This window comes from Ahaetulla prasina, chromosome 2 (assembly GCF_028640845.1).
Source record: "Ahaetulla prasina isolate Xishuangbanna chromosome 2, ASM2864084v1, whole genome shotgun sequence".
In the NCBI taxonomy this organism is placed as follows: Eukaryota; Metazoa; Chordata; class Lepidosauria; order Squamata; family Colubridae; genus Ahaetulla; species Ahaetulla prasina.
The window spans coordinates 18022812-18042397 of NC_080540.1; the positions used below are offsets into that span (position 1 = coordinate 18022812).

At 42.9% G+C, this 19586-nt stretch overlaps 1 protein-coding gene across 3 annotated transcripts in view; it reads right to left on the reverse strand.

The window, feature by feature from the left end:
- LOC131191675 (acetylcholinesterase-like) overlaps positions 1 to 17288 on the reverse strand; it is a 28889-nt gene extending 11601 nt beyond the window's left edge. Inside the window, exons 1-5 of one of the 3 annotated variants that reach the window (XM_058170059.1) lie at positions 16919 to 17285; positions 14392 to 15915; positions 12513 to 12667; positions 11897 to 11945; positions 10664 to 11611 (exon numbers count right to left, since the gene is read on the reverse strand). In XM_058170059.1, the coding sequence (XP_058026042.1) occupies positions 11911 to 11945; positions 12513 to 12667; positions 14392 to 15890 (1689 nt within the window). In that variant the 5' untranslated portion in view covers positions 15891 to 15915; positions 16919 to 17285 and the 3' untranslated portion in view covers positions 10664 to 11611; positions 11897 to 11910. Of the gene's footprint in view, positions 1 to 10663; positions 11612 to 11883; positions 11946 to 12512; positions 12668 to 14391; positions 15916 to 16918 lie in introns of those variants that run through there. The other 2 variants (XM_058170060.1, XM_058170061.1) reach the window with 2 other exon arrangements.
- Between the last annotated feature and the right edge of the window lie 2298 nt (positions 17289 to 19586).

The window sequence follows — 19586 nt, forward strand, 5'->3', positions numbered from 1 at the left end:
CATTGTGTCAAGACTTAAAAGGCATCTAAGATGCTTCCATACCCATGTTGAAGCGGGACCCCAATGCTTTATAATACAAGTGCTTTATGTTTATTTGTTAGGATTATAACAAGATGTATTAGAAATAGAAGTCGACGTGTCACATAAAAGCAGAAGTATATTGCTTGGCAGAAGTGTGGTGTTGCAAGCTTTCTGTAAAGCACAGGAATATTTCACGTGTTGTTCTTTGTAACCTGTTCCAGAAACTATATGTGGTAAGAAGGGACATCGATAGCAACGTATGAATCAACATATATATCCGGATGGTGTATGATAATGGTAGTTCATATATGGGCTTTTGTCTGTGACAACCAATTAGGATAACTTCTTCTTTTTCTTATGTGATATCTGTAACCAAAGGTATAAAAGATTATGCTTTAGCCTTGCTCGATGCTCAGACCTTTGTTTTCCACGTGAGTGGGGGTCTGTGTCCTATTTGCGCAAATAATAAATTAATTCTTGTTTCTCAAATCCTTCGTGGTCTTGTCTTCTCACTTTAAGACCTAAGTTTTCTATAACAATGTGACTCATGGAAGCACATTGGTGTGGTCCTCTCTTAAAACATCCCCTTTCTTTTAAAAATATCATACTGGTCCTAGAATTATCCTTTTGATGGTCTTTCCCAGAAATATCCATTTTCCCCTGTGTTTTAATCTTTGCGAATCTGTTGTTTTTTGTTGTTTGAATGTTTGAAAAAAATCTGGGACTTTTAAATACTTGACTCTGGTTAGCTGGCTAGGGGTGGCATTGGGAGACATGAGGAAGGTGAGATAGAAGGAGACCTTTGATTTAGAAGACTTCAGCAATAGAGTGGTCAGTGCCTGGAATGCTCTACCCGACTCCGTTGTTACATCCTCAAACCCCCACAGCTTCAACCTTAAACTGTCTACTATGGACCTCACCACATTCCTAAGAGGTCCTTAAGGGGGCGTGCATAAATGCACCAGCGTGCCTACCGTCCCTGTCCCACTGTCCTCAATTATTTGTACTCTTTACCTGTGCTCATGTCCATGTTTATATTTATACCTGTTATCTCGTACTTGTTTGACAAACTAAATAAATAAATATAAATAAATAAAATAAAATTTTATTAAAAAATTTTTTATGACCACCCAGTTCATTCGCAGTGATTCAGGACAGATTATAAAAATAAAACCCCAGATATAAATACACAGATAGATAAACAAATAAACAGATCCATAGATAGACAGGAAGACAAGTAGATTAAATCTTCAATTTCTTTGGTATAGTGTACATTGTAACGCATTAGTTGTTGCTCTTTCATTACATTTGTCTTTTTGAACACCTGCTTGCTGTTTTTAATAATATTTTTCACAGGTGTCCTTCTCACGTTGTCTATTTCAGTACTGATAGAAGCACCCCTTCTGACATTATAGGCAGAGCACGGCTGGATTTACTGCATGTTAGAGCATTTGAAATAGTTTATATTACCAGTTAAAGATCACGGGACATAGTGTCTGAGTAGCTAAGACGCTGAGCTTGTCGATCGAAAGGTCGGCAGTTTAGCGGTTCGAATCCCTAGTGCTGCCATGTAACGGGATGAGCTCCCATTACTTGTCCCAGCTTCTGCCAACCTAGCAGTTTGAAAGCACATAAAAAATGCAAGTAGAAAAATAGGGACCACTTTTCGTGGGAAGGTAACAGCGTTCCATGCGCCTTTGGTGTTTAGTCATGCTGGCCACATGACCATGGAGACGTCTTCAGACAGCACTGGCTCTTCAGATTTGAAACAGAGATGAGCACTGCCCCCTAGAGTCAGGAACGACTAGCACATATGTGCAAGGGAACCTTTACCGCTACCAGTTAAAGAGATTGGCTCCTCCTTAAAAAGGCCCAAATGCTGAAATAAAATAACCGCTTCGGCCCAGTGAGCAATTTCCTTGAATTTGCAGAAGTGTCAACAGGCAGAACCTCAGGGCTGTTTGGCCCATTACATTTCCTGTCTCTCTCTTTCTCCCTCTCTCTCTCTCTTCATATTCCTCTACATTTCTATATTCGGGCGAGGACCACATAGGAAACAGATTTCACCATGGCAATGATGGTGGAGGGTAGCGCAATGAAAACAACAAACCAGTGTAGGTTGCAACAAAGGAAGAAAAGAAAAACATGTCCATTCCTTTCTTCTCAGTCCTATAGCCTGAGTGGTGTAATGGCGAAGGCACTAGGCTAGAATGAGGAAACCCAGGTTCTAGTCCAAGGGTGTCAAACTCGATTTCATTGAGGGCCACAACAGGGTTGTATCTGACCTCAGAGGGCCAGGGTGAGCGTGGCCAGCTCGACATCACTCGTGTTGGGGGTGCCAGTAATGACCCAAGTGCTCTACCAGCGAAAATGGGCTCCTGAGCTCCGTTTTCACTGGCAGAGGCAACATGGGCTGGTCCTTCACTGTTTCCAGGGCGGTCCCATGGGTCAGATCTAAGCACCCCACAGGCCAGATCCGGCTCGTGAGCCTTGAGTTTGACACCCCTGTTCTAGTTTCTATTTAACCATGGAAGCTTCCAGGAGGAGACAGGCGCTTGGTCCAAGGATAGGGTACGAATGAGACCCTGAGGGATGGAATGGGAGAATTGGGTGGGAGGTTTAATTTACCCTCAAATCTCACTGCAAGACTTTGGACCAATCCATCTCTAACTCTTGAGGGACAAAATGAGTCTTGTGCTGCTACAAATGCGTACCATATAAAAATACTAAATTTTGGTGGGTCTAAAATGAATCTATATTAGGTTCTTGGAAGATGTGGAGATACTTGTCACATAGATTTGTTCCTCATTGTGTTAGGAGATTTCAACAATGCTTACTTAAGCCACGAGCTACCAAAATATTTCAGCATGTCAACTGTCTTACTAGAGGCAGGAATACATTAAACCAATGGTACACAACATTAGAATATGCTTATTGGTCTTTACCACGAACAGCTGTGGGACATTCTGATCGTTGTATGATTCACCTTGTACCTGTTTATAGACAAAAGGTTTTAAACTGCAAAACCAACAATTAAATCAGTGAAATCTTGGACTGAGGGGCAACGTTGAAGCTACAAGCTTGCCTTGATTGCATAGGTCTTTTGTGAAGACCTATGTGTGCTGATCAAAAACCTGTGAATATACAGTTCCAAGTTACATATACAAACCTTGATTCACAGCTAAACTCAAGCAGCTACATTGTGTTAAAGAGGAAGCCTAGGAGGAAAAGAGATAGAATGCTGTGCAATCAGGCCAGAAATGTATTAACAAGGCAGATCAGAGCAGCAAAAAGAAGCTGCTCTGAAAAGCTGAGGAATCAGCTCTCAACAAATGATCCAGCAAATGTGTCAAAAACTTTTATCACTGGTTACCGCAAACCCCCTGGCAGCTGATGAAAATGTCTTTTGCTGTAGGTTTGAGGAAACTACTGTCAACTATCACCACTGTCTCCATCTCAGATACACAACAACAGACAAGCCTCCTCCCATCCCTTTGGGTTCCTCATCTCTGGTGATCACAGAAAATGATGTGCAAGGTCTATTTCACAGACAAAAGCCTGGAAAAGCACCAGGCCCAGACAAGATAACTCCTTCTTGCTTGAAAGCTTGTGCTGAACAACTAGCCCCCATCTTCACCCAAATATTTAATATATCACTAGAGATGTTTTATGTTCCTTCTTGCTCCACCTCTCACAATACTTGACAACACAGTATCAACAGTAAAAACCTTCAAATTTCTAGGTTCTATCATATCGCAAGATCTCAAATGGACAGCTAACATCAAAAACAATCATTAAAAAAGGACAACAAAGAATGTTCTTTCTGCGCCAACTCAGTAAGCTCAAACTGCCCAAGGAGCTGCTGATCCAATTCTACAGAAGAATTATTGAGTCTGTCATTTGCACCTCTATAACTGTCTGGTTCGGTTCTGCAACCCAACAAGAAAAACACAGACTTCAGAGGATAATTAGAACTGCAGAAAAAATAATTGCTACCAACCTGCCTTCCATTGAGGACCTGTATACTGCACGAATCAAGAAGAGGGCCATGAAAATATTTGCAGATCACTTGCATCCTGGACATAAACTGTTTCAACTCCTACCCTCAAAACGACGCTATAGAGCACTGCACACCAGAACAACTAGACACAAGAACAGTTTTTTCCCGAAGGCCATCACTCTGCTAAACAAATAATTCCATCAACACTGTCAGACTATTTACTGAATCTGCACTACTATTAATCGTTTCATAGTTCCCATCACCAATCTCTTTCCACTTATGACTGTATGACTATAACTTGTTGCTGGCAATCCTTATCATTTATATTGATATATTGACCATCAATTGTGTTGTAAATGTTGTACCTTGATGAACGTATCTTTTCTTTTATGTACACTGAGAGCATATGCACCAAGACAAATTCCTTGTGTGTCCAATCACACTTGGCCAATAAAATTCTATTCTATTCTATTCTATTCTATAAGATAAAATAACCTTTATTCTCACTTTTTCTGTGTACACACTGGCACACATTCAAAATGACATTTGGATACTGTGAAGCCTCCTCCCAGAAGGTAACAAAGAAATGGAGAGGATGTGTAAACCTCCCCGTTTAAACCTCATTTTAAAAAACATACAGTATGCTTTTAAAGTAATGGACAATTACTGGATACAAAGAATGTATCCCGTGAAATTTTTATGATATTTACTGATATTTTTAGAGCACAAAAAATAAGAATAGAATAGAATAGAATAGAATAGAATAGAATAGAATAGAATAGAATAGAATAGAATAGAATAGAATAGAATAGAATAGAATAGAATAGAACTATTCTTTATTGGCCAAGTATGACACACAAGGAATTTGTCTCCAGTGCATAAACTCTCAGTGTACATACAAGCAACAAGTTATAAATCATGATCATAATCACCATAATACACATTGATCAGAAATCATAACACTTAGTGATAGTCATAAGTTACTAAATAAGCAAACAACATAAATTATACTAGGATCCTAAATGAAATAATTAATATAAATCATTAGATACAAGCAAAAAAGCTATAGTCATAAGAAGATAAGGAAATAGGTATTAGGAAAGATAGTAATATAGGCTACTAGGTGGTTTGACATCCCAGGGACATAAGACAATGTTGTGGGAATTAGTTGTTTAGCAGAGTAATGGTATTGGGGGGGATTTGTCCTTGTGTCTAATTGTTTTGGCATGCAATGCCCTATAGTGTCATCTTAATATAGAATAGAATAGAATAGAATAGAATTTTTTATTGGCCAAATGTGATTGGATACACAAGGAATTTGTCTTGGTGCATATGCTCTCGGTGTACATAAAAGAAAAGATACCTTCATCAAGGTCCAACACTTACAACACTTAATGATAGTCATAGGATACAAATAAGCAATCAGGAAACAATATCAATATAAATTGTAAGGATACAAGCAACAAAGTTACAGTCATACGGTCATAAGTGGAAGGAGATGGGTGATGAGAGCGATGAGAAGATTAATAGTAGTGCAGATTTAGTAAATAGTGTTGAGGGAATTATTTGTTTAGCAGAGAATGGCCTTCGGGAAAAAACTGTTCTTGTATCTAGTTGTTCTGTTGTGCAGCGCTCTATAGCGTCGTTTTGAGGGTAGGAGTTGAAACAGTTTATGTCCTTGATGTGAGGGATCTGTAAATATTTTCATGACCCTCTTCTTGATTCGTGCAGTATACAGGTATACAGTATACAGTATACAGGTCCTCAATGGAAGGCAGGTTGGTACCCCCGCCCGGGTAGAGGGCAGTGCGATCAGTCAGGGGAGGGGTAGATTGGGGCTGGGCGGTTCCGGGTCGCTTCAGGAGGAGCCCCGGAGCGCTCTCCCCCCAACGGCGATGGCCCGGCCTTTTCCAGCGCCAGCGGCCGCGGCTGGGCTTTTTCGAATTTTTCGGCGGCAGTGGCGGCGGCCGGGCTTTGCATGGCCTTGGGGGGAGCCCCGGAGCTCTCTCCCCTCATCAATAGACTACTTTGCGGTGATGGCGGCCTGGCCTGGTCTTTCCCGCCAGTGGCGGCGGCGGCCAGGCCTTCGGCAGCGGCGGCAGCGGCGGTCGGCTCGGCGTTGCTTCGGGAGGAGCCTTGGAGCTCTCTCCCCCCAGCGGCATTGCCATCAGCGGCGGCAGCGGCGGTAGCGGCGGCCGGGCCTGGCCTGACCGGTCTGGCGACGGCTTGGCCCAACGGTGGGCGGCTGGGCCCGGCGAACTGGCCTGGGGGTCGGAGCCGGTTGTGTGGCCCAGTGGGCCCAGCGGGCGAGTGGCCTATTCCAGCGGCCTATTCTGGCGGCCGGGCCGGTTGGGCAGCCTAGCTTGGAGATCGCAGCTGGGCCTGATGGACGCCTTGCTGGTGTCATCTTGGAGGCTGTCCTCGGGCCTAGCGGACGCCCTCTCTTTATCATCTCTACCATCTAGAGGACGTCTATGGACCGCCTGTGGGGGGGGGACCTTTTTAAGACCTTTTTAAGATCCTGCTCCCCCCCCCGGACTTGGGAGAGAGATGGCTTAGCGGCTGAGCGGCCTGGCCTAGTGGATGCCCCTGGCCTAGCGGTGTAACAGCTTCCCCCATCCTCTTTTAACCACCCCTCGGGACTGTATAATGAGGGGTTGGTGAAACTGACTGAATCATGGCGGTGTTATCCATCTACCGCCCAAGAACTATTCCTCGACTGTGCTCACCCGGAATTGCCAGTATTATCAGTTGTCATCTTGACTGGTCCAGGATGGGCCTGTTTGCCGGACTCTTACTATGCGGACATTCACAGCGGCTGACCTTCTTGCCCTGCGAGATTCCCCTCTCTCGCGGGTTTGGCCCCCTACACTATCGAGGGCCCATCTTGAGGACAGGTTTTGGAACCCCGAGAGGTGGCATGCCAAAAATAGGAGACTTAGGGGATTTTTAATTAACTGTTTTAACCGTTTTTTTAAGGGGAGTTTTAATGGGAATTTTAAGGGGGGGTGGATGGGTGGGGGGGCAGGAAGGGGGCTAGGTCCACCATGTGTTCACGGCGGTAACTTAATAGGTCCTAGGGTTGTGGAGAGGGGTATCGTTCCAGTTTGTCAGGGTCGAGCTATTACTACGGTAAGTGGGAGAGGCAGATATGATGGAAGGGGGGGCCACATCAGGTTTCGGGGGCTCGCTCGCGCTGTTTATGAGCGATTGCATGCTCCGGTCCCCCAGGAATTTCCCGTGACCCGAGTGGCCAGAGTAATCGGGACCTGGGCCTTCGGCTGGTGTCATCTTGGAGGCTGTCCTCGGGCCTAGTGGACGCCCTCTCTTTATCATCTCTACCATCTAGAGGACGTCTATGGACCGCCTGTGGGGGGGGGACCTTTTTAAGACCTTTTTAAGATCCTGCTCCCCCCCCCGGACTTGGGAGAGAGATGGCTTAGCGGCTGAGCGGCCTGGCCCAGTGGATGCCCCTGGCCTAGCGGTGTAACAGCTTCCCCCATCCTCTTTTAACCACCCCTCGGGACTGTATAATGAGGGGTTGGTGAAACTGACTGAATCATGGCGGTGTTATCCATCTACCGCCCAAGAACTATTCCTCGACTGTGCTCACCCGGAATTGCCAGTATTATCAGTTGTCATCTTGACTGGTCCAGGATGGGCCTGTTTGCCGGACTCTTACTATGCGGACATTCACAGCGGCTGACCTTCTTGCCCTGCGAGATTCCCTCTCATGGGTTTGGCCCCTTCACTATGGAGGGTCCATCTTGAGGACAGGTTTTGGAACCCCGAGAGGTGGCATGCCAAAAATAGGAGACTTAGGGGATTTTTAATTAACTGTTTTAACCGTTTTTAAGGGAGTTTTAATGGGAATTTTAAGGGGTGGATGGGTGGGGGCAGGAAGGGCTAGGTCCACCATGTGTTCACGGTAACTTAATAGGTCCTAGGGTTGTGGAGAGTATCGTTCCAGTTTGTCAGGGTCGAGCTATTACTACGGTAAGTGGGAGGCAGATATGATGGAAGGGGGCCACATCAGGTTTGGGGCTCGCTCGCGCTGTTTATGAGCGATTGCATGCTCCGGTCCCCAGGAATTTCCGTGACCAGTGGCCAGAGTAATCGGGACCTGGGCCTTGCTGGTGTCATCTTGGAGGCTGTCCTCGGGCCTAGCGGACGCCCTCTCTTTATCATCTCTACCATCTAGAGGACGTCTATGGACCGCCTGTGGGGGGGGGACCTTTTTAAGATCTTTTTAAGATCCTGCTCCCCCCCCCGGACTTGGGAGAGAGATGGCTTAGCGGCTGAGCGGCCTGGCCTAGTGGATGCCCCTGGCCTAGCGGTGTAACAGCTTCCCCCATCCTCTTTTAACCACCCCTCGGGACTGTATAATGAGGGGTTGGTGAAACTGACTGAATCATGGCGGTGTTATCCATCTACCGCCCAAGAACTATTCCTCAACTGTGCTCACCCAGAATTGCCGGTATTATCAGTTGTCATCTTGACTGGTCCAGGATGGGCCTGTTTGCCGGACTCTTACTATACGGACATTCACAGCGGCTGGAGCTTTGGACCGTGTCGTGCCTTTGCGGCCTCTGACCCGGCGTCGGTCTCAACCAGTTCCTTGGTTTTCCGAGGAGCTGAGGGAGATGAAGCGCCGGAGAAGACGCCTAGAGAGTGTCTAATTGTACAGGTATCTGATATGATTCTGCTTAGCTTCACCTGCTGCTTCCTATTTGTTAGGAAGCTTATGATCCTCTTACAAGTCTGTTCAGGTACCTGTAGCTGGTTTAGCTTAGTTAGAAGAGTGTCTTGAATGACGGTATTGAATGCTGAGCTAAAGTCTACAAAGAGGACTCTTGCATAGGTCTCTGGAGATTCAAGATGTTGTAGGATATATACAGTATACAGGTCCTCAATGGAAGGCAGGCTGGTTGCAATGATTTTTTCTGCAGTCCCAATTATCTGTTGAAGTCTGTGTCTGTCTTGTTTGCTTGTAATGCCAAACCAGACAGTTATAGAGGTGCAAATGGCAGACTCAATAATTGCTCTATACAACTTAATAGCAGCTCCTTGGGAAGGCTGAGCTTTCTGAGTTGGCTGAGGAAGAACATTCTTTGTTGTGCTTTTTTGATGACATTGTTGATGTTAGGTAAGAGTAGGATGAAGCACTTAAAATACATAAATAGTAAGATAAAGAAGAGGTAACACTATTACATCCAGACTTAGATGATTTAGATTCAATAATATAATTTGAAAGCAAAGATGATGTCAAATTCCAGGTGGTAACTATTCCCTTTTTTGTGTGAATCAATCACATAGTTTCAGCCACCATCCTGGCTTTTATGACACACACACACACATGGAAGGAGGTGTTATCTGTCTACCATACTACCCTCGCAAAAATGTGTGCAGTTACTTCGTAGTATATGTTTGGCCTAGTGGTTATTCCCTTTTCCCCTAAGGGATTTCTCGGACCTTTTCGTCAGTTCGGAGTTGGTAGAACCCTCCCCTGAGTCTCAAGCTTTCTAAGGGGATTTTTCAGTAAGGGGGATTTCTCGGACCTTTCCATAGGCTCGGAGCTTGACCAAACTCTCCCTTTTTCCTAAGGGATTTCTCAGATCTCCCCTGTCAGCTTGAAGTTGGTCAGAACCCTTCCCTGCACTTCAGACTTTTATTTCACCAGTCATATTCCTTTTAAAGCGATCGTCTCTGGCTTGACTCCTCTCGAAGAACCAGTACCGCAGATTGGATCTCTGCACTCACTTCGAAGGCAAACCTCTAGTAGGAATTTCCCTCGTCTCATTCACACACACATAAGGCAACATTCCACTCCCAACCTCACCTAGCAGAGTAAAATCTTCCCCACTACATGGTTCAAGCCTCTTTAATTAAGCTGTTCAGGTCTGGCTGGAATCAGAATCCGCCGATGTCTGACCAGGCCGATGTCACTGGTTCAAACTTGCCGGGAGCGCTCTTGACGTCATCTCTGGTACTCGCCAGTTTCTTCCATCCACCGTGGTGAAGGCCGCTGCCAAGCCTCAAGAGGGTTCAGCTTGTGGGAAACTGAATACTGCCACCTTGAAGGAAAACAGTGCCTCTGAGTCCCTGTCCTTGTTTGGGCGCCAGAAATGTAAAGTCTGGCTATGCACTAATATAATATAATATAATATAATATAATATAATATAATATAATATAATATAATATAATATAATATAATATAATATAATATAATATAATATAATATAATATAATATAATATAATATAATATAATATAATATAATATAATATAATAATATAATATAATATAATATAATATAATATAATATAATATAATATAATATAATATAATATAATATAATATAATATAATATAATATAATATAATATAATATAATATAATATAATATAATATAATATAATATAATATAATATAATATAATATAATATAATATAATATAACAATAGAGTTGGAAGGGACCTTGGAGGCCTTCTAGTCCAACCCCCTGCCCAGGCAGGAAACCCTACACCATCTCAGTCAGATGGTTATCCAACATCTTCTTAAAAATTTCCAGTGTTGGAGCATTCACAGCTTCTGCAGGCAAGTCGTTAAGCCAACAATGAGCCAAAAGAACTTAAGTGGAGGCTTGTGAGAAAGAATCAGCGTTTAATTTTGATCAAAAGTAAAAAGTTGGGTAAACCATTCCAAACATATACTAAAAGAGACATGTAAGGAAAGGCCATACCTCAGAGAAGGTATGGCATCCTTTTTATACTGTTAGAAGCACCAGTTAAGTCCCCAATTCCAGCCTCCTAATTTAAGTTTCTATCCAATAGCCCTGCAAAGGATAAATGCCTCCCAATTACTCTTATCTCATCCTTGACTATGCCTTTGTTCTCCCAATTGGCCACTAGGTCCCCTGGTGCTGCAGGAATGGAACTGAGAGCTTCACAACACAGATCAAAGGTGTAAGTTGTGGGGTTGAGGTGTAAATTGTCCCCGGGATGATGTATGTGGCTCCAAACTGAGATAAGCACCAGGCTTTGGATGGCAGAAGAAAAACAGGAATAAGATTGATGTGGATTCAGATTGATGGCAGGAACATATCAGATACTTTACAGAGGCCTAATACAGCATATGTTTATTACAGGAAGTTAGTTACAGGAAATACAAATACGAAGGCATAATGTAGCATTTTTGTGTTACAGGAAACAAATGTTTACAGAATAACAAGTTTCTACTAATTTTAGTATTCCAGTATATTATATTCTACTATTATTTATTACATCCTTATTACTATTTCCCTTCATTGTGAAAATAAAAGGATTTTTATCCTAAGAATTCAGACAGCATTTATTAAGAGATTCTTTTTGAGGGAGCAGGATTAATTAAAAGCCTGTCTCAAATCAAGATATAACAAATTACTCCTAGCAATTTATTATTTTAACAGCAAAAGTGATGTGGGTTTTAGTTGTATCCTTATTTGTCTTCCAACTTCCCACCAGCCTGAAAGGACAATGGATGCTTCTGGAAGGTTCTCTGGTGCAGCTTGTCATCATTTCCCCAGGCTTTAAAGAGAAGTCTGGATTGATTCCTGAGAGAAATAAACACACAACCGTTATTCTGAAGCCAACAAAACTGCAGCTAGGTTTTCAAATGGTGCCTTTGAGATATGGGTGCCATTTTCAAAGAGGTTCAACCTAAGTGGCAGCCTTCATAGTAGGCCAGTTCAAGACACAGGCAGAGTAGAGATTCCAGGATGCTGTTCTCTTTAATTAGTTAGAATAAGATAATTTTATTTATTTTTGTTTATTATATATATATCTCCTTTATTATTTTTACGAATAACCTAGGTGGAGAACATACCCCTCATTCCTACCTTCTGTCTTCTTCTTAGTCTGATGAAAGAAAATCACATTGGGACACCTCTGCAGAACAATGAAAATATTTATTAAATATATATCAAAACATTATTGTTTGTCATATGGTCAGCCAGATGTTTAGACTGGATTTAACATTTTTTGTCCACCTACTCTGTCCTTCACAAAAAATTGGAATGGGCAGATATTTTTTGATGATATTAAAATTATCATTGCAGGATGTAAGCTATTCCAGATAAAGCTGCCTTTTACAATTGCCTGAGAGGAATTTTGTCAATGACGATGGTGGTCAAGCAGTGATCCAGATGTTTTAGGATGCATTGTTGTTGTTGTTGTCTTTATGTGAGCAACTAAGGCTTACTTAGAGGACATTACTAGAGACCTAACTCTTAGGACATCATGAAATATGCTTGCTCTACAAAATGTATCACTAGCATTACAAAATTGCCCAGTGTAAAATCAAATGAGTATATTTCAGCAAAGAGTGGCAATAAAATCAATTTTTAGAGATTGCTTTATGAGTGAGATGGGCGATTATAGTTGATATATTTTAAAAAATACCTTTTTCATCAACCAGTACTCCCTTCCAAAGGCAGAACTAAAAGCTGAACTTACGTGTCTCTTCAGCCTTTGAAAAAAGCCTCTTTAAAAAATCACAGTGTTCTATCTCTCTTTCCTGGAATGGCTTCGTATTAAGAAGGAAGAGATTCTTTTCTTTGGCATTATAGAGTGGCCACTTATTCTTGCTGGCTGCGGACCGAGTGGGATTCCTATGGAGGAAGAAAAGGACATTGATGGAAACTAATCAAGGAGAGAACCAACCTAGAAATAAGGAGAAATTTCCTGACCATGAGAACAATTGATCAGTGGAACAGCTTGCCTTCAGAAGCCATGCGTGCTTCATCGCTGGAGGTTTTTAAGAGGAGATTGGACAGCCACTTCTCCAGAATGGAATCGAGTCTCCTGCTTGAGCAGGAGGTTGGTCTAGAAGACCTCCAAGGTCCCTTCCAATTCTGTTATTCTGATGTAGCTTTCCCAAAGAGACTGGTTTTGACTTGAGAAACTACAACCAAGAGGAACCCCCAAAGGGGACTTTGAGGGAGCGAGGGATTTTGGCTTGGTGAAATCTCTTGGGTCTCCTCCTTGCTGATCCAAACCCAGGTCAGCTCCTCGTAGACTCTTGGATCTGCCAGTCCCAATCCTCACACCCTGGGCACCCTCCCTCTTGTGAGTTTCCCCTTCCCTACTTACTCCCTTCCAAGCCTTTGCTCGTTCTCTTAATGGTAGAGTAATGCTCTGTTTCTTATCTCCCTTTTGCCTCCTTTATTCCACTTGGAGAAATAATGTACCCTGGAATATGTGTGATACCACTGAGCTCATAAAAGAACAATTATCTATAAGTGACATTATTAAGAATCCTTAAAAATTTTATGGCTGTTTCCAGTACAGTAGTCCTTGACTTATAACTATTCATTTAACATCCATTCAAGGTTACAATAGCACTGAAAAAAGGTGACTTACAACTGGTTCTTGCACGTTATCAAAATTTGGCTACTTGGCAACTGGCATGTATTTACAATGGCTGCAATGTCCCGGGGTCACATGATCACCATTTGCAACCTTTCCAGCTGATTTTCAACAAGCAAAGTTAGTGGAGGAAGCTGGATTCACAAAATCATATATGTCGTGTCCCACTCCTCCGCTGACGGCCGGGTCAGGGAAATCCGAATCAGGCTTGCCTCTGCAGCTCTGCCCAAAGTCCTAGCAAAGTCCTCAGAGCAGGCAGGAGACCAGTAAGTGACTTCAGCAAGATAAGTTCGACTTTTGCCTGACTCAGAGACTGCCAGAAAGCAGATCCTTTATATAGGCCATGGGGTGTGGCTCCATGACTCAGCACTCATTAAGGCCTGCCCCTCCCTTCCTTCTGTTGCCTCCGCCTATCCAGCCTTCTGATGCGAGGGTCACACCAATCAGCAGCTGTTGGGAATAAACCCTCCTCAGGCTCACATGCTGTGGAGGAGGGGGAGGGGTCTAGCTGCTCCGTTTGCCTGGGCATGGAGTCAGGGCTGGGGCCGGGAGATGCTCCTTCTTCTGCAGTTTGTGTGGGCATGGAGCCAGGACTTGGGCCGGGAGGCATACATTCCTCAGTGTTCGGGAGCAGGTAAGAAGGCCCCGGCTGCTCGGAGGGCGGGCAAGACACAACAATATATTGTACTTAACAGTTACAGTGATTTGCTTAATAACTGTGGTAAGAAAGGTTATTAAATTGGGCATGATTCACCTAACAACTGTCTTGCTTAGCAACAGAATTCTAGTCCCAGCTGTGGTCGTAAATCATGAACTACTTGTATTAACGCAACCTGTAAACATATGCAAAGAATAGCGGGCATTACTTTTATGGCTTCATTACTTTAGATATAAAGTGCCTTTGTTGAAGGGAAAGGCTTTCTTTGGATTTAAAATACAAATTTTTTTTAAAAAGGGAACCACTTACCCAGTTCTGGCAAACTCTGCCCAGTAATGCATCATCTTACGGCTCAGCCTGGATTCAGCCTCTGTGTATGTTTGATTGAAAGGCAGCGCTGATTTAAGGGTTCCAAAAACAAAAGGAATCTCAGCACCGTGAGATGCCCCAATCCATTCAGGCCAAACTGACCATGAAGGGCGATGTGCAAATAAATAGGCATATACAGGACTCCCAGTTTTCCTGATATTTCCTGCAGCCTCCCTCATTGGGCATGCAAACATCCGATCTGTATAGAAGTGGGACAGAGCAGAGCGGTATTTCGCTGGGCCGTGATTTCCTTCACTGTATTTGAGTGCAATAGTCTGAATAAAATCTTCAGTTGCATTTGGCACCAACAGCTGTATCCCTTTCAGAAGCTGCTCCTGATTGATGAGATTGTCGGTGATGTTAGGAAAAACAAAGTGGACAAATGAGGCTGCTTCATCAGAGGTTTCACCTATGAGGACTGGTTTGACCTGAATTTGCCCCTCCTCCATGAGCTTTTCTGGTTCACCAAGCAAAAACTCCCCATCTGTGGTTGGCCTGAAGGGAAAATTCACAAGGAAGCCACCTTTTAAGAACAGAGCTATTTCATGCCGAATAAGTTCAGAAACATTTTTTGTTTGCAGACAATGCACTATGCTGGGATTATTGCCCTTGGAGCAGCCTAGCAGATGAACAAATTCCAGTGCTTTTTGTTTGGCTTCCTCGGGAGACCTCCAAGCATAGAAGCCATTGGCTGTTCCACTCTGGATCACCCCTTGGGCGAAAAGATCCTGGCTTTTTGGCGCAAGAAGATGGAAATTCACACAAGTTCCTCCAGCACTGTGGCCAAAAATGGTCACCCGAGAAGGATCTCCCCCAAAGGCAGCTGCATTCTCTTTTATCCACTTCAGGGCCAGCTGTTGGTCCCATAAGCCTAGGTTCCCTGGAGCAGCTGGTGGCAAGTACAGAAAGCCCATGGATCCCAAGCGATAATTGATGGTGACCACAATGACGTTCTCAGCGGCAGCCAAGGGTGCCCCATTTAATGCGTCCACAGAAGACGTGCCCATTATATATCCCCCTCCGTGTATCCAGACCAAAACAGGGACTGGTGAAGAAGGTTGTGGATGTGGCACCCAGATGTTGAGGGAAAGGCAATCTTCTGACAGTGGTGTTTTAGGAGACCATATATCTGCTTCAGGGACGTCCCGGAAAATAAATTGAGGGCAGGAATTGCCAAAACTGGTTGCTTCCAGTGTTTGCTTCCATGGCTGATGTGGAAGAGGTTTCTGGAAACGCAACTTCCCCAAGGGAGGCTCAGCATAAGGAATGCCTAGATAGGCTGTCACAGATCTAAGGCCAGCCAGGAACCGCTTGCCCTTAATAGGGCCACTTCTGGTTATGACCACTGTGTCTCCCTTAGACGCAGAACTGGAAGCTAATGGAAAAGGAAGGAGGAGGAGGAGGCAGCACAAGAGAGACGGGCATAGCAGACAAGGCATTGTAACTGTAGGACAGTCGGTGGACCTGGAAAAAGTTACAATCAATATGAGATTATTCCACTTATTGTATAAGCACACCTTATAGGTTCTCCTGCTTGACCAGGAGGCTGGAGTAGAAACCTTCAAAGTCCCTTCCAGCTCTATTCTATTCTATTCCTGAGGGGCTGTCAAGAGAAGAGGGGATTGACCTAATCTCCAAAGCACCTAAGGGCAAATAACAGATGGAAGCTTATCAAAGCTTATTAAAGCTTATTAATTTAACTTAGAATTAAGGAGAAATTTCCTGTCAGTGAGAACAATTAATTAGTGGAACAGCTTGCCTCCAGAGGTTGTGGGAAGAGATTGAACAGCCATTTGGCTGTCATTCTATAGGATCTTCTGCTTAAGCAGGAATTGGATTAGAAGACCTCCAAGGTCCATTCCAACTCTGATATTCTCTAATTCTGTAAACTTTAAAAATGCTTTTTATCTTTCAAGAATGTTGCTGCATTGTATGAAATGAGATGTATTGCCATTTTTAAAAGCTCAGTTGTTTATCCTGCCAGCCAGCCAACCTCTCTATTTTAGTCTCTAGCTTCTGGATGAAATTTATACATTTATTTAATATCCTGCCTTTATTATTTTTATAAACAACTCAAGGGGATGAACATTTATAATACTCCTTCCTCTTCCTATTTTCCCCACAACAACAACTCTGTGGTGAGTTAGGCTGAGAGAAAGTGACCAGCCCAAGATCCCCTAGCTGGTTTTTAAGGCTAAGGCAGAACTAGAATTCATTGTTTCTGGTTCCTAGTCTGGTGCCTTAACCACTAGACCAAACTCTCTCTCCTTCCCTCCCTCCCTCCCTCCCTCTCATAATTGCTAGATATGCAGAAAGAACTTAAACTAAGCAAAGGACATGTAGATAATCAAGGAAAGGGACTAGATTCACTTTCATCTTTTCTGAACTTTCCTTTTTTAAAAAAAAACTTAGTGCCAATATGCAGAAAAATAAAATGAAGAAAAATAAATAGCTGTTAATTACCTACCTTTAATGGCTGGCAAGGGATGGTCTCTTCTTCTAGAACATTTTGATTTTTTGGTAGTAGCAAGTTTTATAGTCTTTGCAAGAGGAAGTGACAGTTCTTCAAAATTTCTTCAGCCAGTCTGATGCAGTTGTGCAACTGGTTTTACAAAGCCAGCCTCCAAGTTAGTAAATAATTTTTGCCCAAGTGGGATAGGAGACCAGCTTATTCCTTAGTTACGATCATCAGTAGTGAATTGGTGCTTGAAGTTGCCTATAGGATAGTTAGCTGAGAGGTGTTTTTAGCCAGACTTAGCAATGGAGGTGGCCATTTCTGCTCTTTACTTCTCAACCTGTTTCTGTAAGCTTCGTTGCAGGTGTTTACGGCAACTCTTGAAGAAGAAGTCAGGTGTCTGGATTGGGAAAGTAGTCGGAAGGAGTTGTGGGTGGCACACCTCCTATGCAACAGAATGAATCATCCCAGGATATGGTGATGAGCTCCTAAATGATTCACAACTAGATTGTTGAAGAAGGTGCATTGAAATAAAACATTCTACATAGCTCTGGAGCCCCTTTGTAGGCCATCAGGCTCTTCTCCTGCTGGTTATCACCTCTAAAGCGCTCCATGGCTTAGGACCGGGTTATTTACGGGACCGCCTACTGCCACCGTTTGCCTTCCGACCCGTGCGCTCTCATAGGGAGGGCCTCCTCAGGGTGCCGTCAGCCAAACAAAGTCGGCTGGCGGCCCCCAGGGTGAGGGCCTTCTCCATGGGGGCTCCTACCCTCTGGAACGAACTTCCCCCAGGACTTCGACAACTTCCTGACCTCCGGACCTTCCGCCGCGAGCTAAAGACGTATTTATTCTTCCGCGCAGGACTGGCATAGAATTTTTACTATTAGTTTTAATTTTAATGGGGTTTTATGGTTTTAATGTATTTTAACTAGGGGCCAAATTGAATAAGTTTTTTAACATTGGTTTTTTATTTGTATTGTATCTATTTATTGTTGGTTTTTATCTGGCTGTGAACCGCCCTGAGTCCTTCAGGAGAAGGGCGGTATAGAAATTAAATTATTATTATTATTATTGTTGTTGTTGTTGTTGTTGTTGTTGTTGTTATTATTATTATTATTATTATTATTATTATTATTATTATTATTATTATTATTATTATTAGAAATGAGAGACCATATTTCATTGGGAATTAAATATTTGGGTTTCACTCATTTTGTTTCTATCTCTCCAAGTCCAAGTTGCACAACAACTCTGAAGGCCAAGTTTTAAAATAAGAGGGAAAAACAGAACGATCAATTTTATAATAACAACAACAACAACAATAGAGTTGGAAGGGACCTTGGAGGTCTTCTAGTCCAACCCCCTGCCCAGGCATGAAACCCTACACCATTTCAGACAAATGGTTATCCAACATTTTCTTTAAAACTTCCAGTGTTGGAGCATTCACAACTTCTGCAGGCAAGTGGTTCCACTGATTAATTGTTCTAACTGTCAGGAAATTTCTCCTTAGTTCTAAGTTGCTTCTCTCCTTGATTAGTTTCCGCCCATTGCTTCTTGTCCTGCTCTCAGGTGCTTTGGAGAAAAGCCCGACTCCCTCTTCTTTGTGGCAACCCCTGAGATATTGGAACACTGCTATCATGTCTCCCCTAGTCCTTCTTTTCATTAAACTAGACATACCCAGTTCCTGCAACCGTTCTTCATATGTTTTAGCCTCCAGCCCCCTAATCATCTTTGTTGCCCTTCTCTTCACTCTTTCTCGAGTCTCTCAACATCTTTTTTACATCATGGTGATTTTAGAATGGAGGTGTTTATCCTGGTTCCACATAGTTTCCTATGTCCCACCCATATTGTTAGTCCACTCACTCTCTTGACCTGGAAAGAAGGAGCGGGGGAAGAGGGGAGGAGAGGAGGAGGAGAAGGAGAAGGAAGAGGAGGAGGAGGAGGAGGAGAAGGGCAGTGATATAGTTTATCAGCTGATTTCCCAAAGAGGCCATTAGGGGGTGGCTCACGAACTAGCATTCTAAGGTCCATTTTATAATTTATGTTTATTGTGCATTTTGTAACAGAAGCCCAAAGTGACCTACTTATTGCTCCCTCCTCCTGTCACAACAGTCCTGTGAGGTAGTTTGGCCTGAGGGAGAATGAATGGTTCTCCAAGGAACTTCCATGATTGAGAGGCGACTAGAACCTGGGTTTCCCTGCTCCTCATCCAACATCTTAACCCTGGACAATATAATCATGTTTTTTTGGGGGGGGAAACAAGTTTTATTAGAATTTTTCTTTCATCTTTCATATTTTATGAACAGAGTGTTGACCAGGTCACATCATACATCTTATACATAATATCTTTATAATCTATTCTAATCTTCCCATTTTTTTCCAATATTTATCTCTTTTATATAATCCTTTATCACAAATTAATCCTTTTTCACCATATCTTATTATTTCAACTTCTGCCATGTTGGTCTTTTTTCAAATCCATTTTACATCATATCTCTGTTTCCAATTTCAGCCATAATATTCTCTTTCCATATTTCTTTCTCTTATCTTATTTTCTTCTTGGTACATAAACAATATCACTATCTGTCTTTAATTCCTAATCTCTTACAATAACATCAATTAATTATCTTATTTCTCCATTTTAACATCTTCTCTTAATTTAAATTGTCTTCAAAATTAA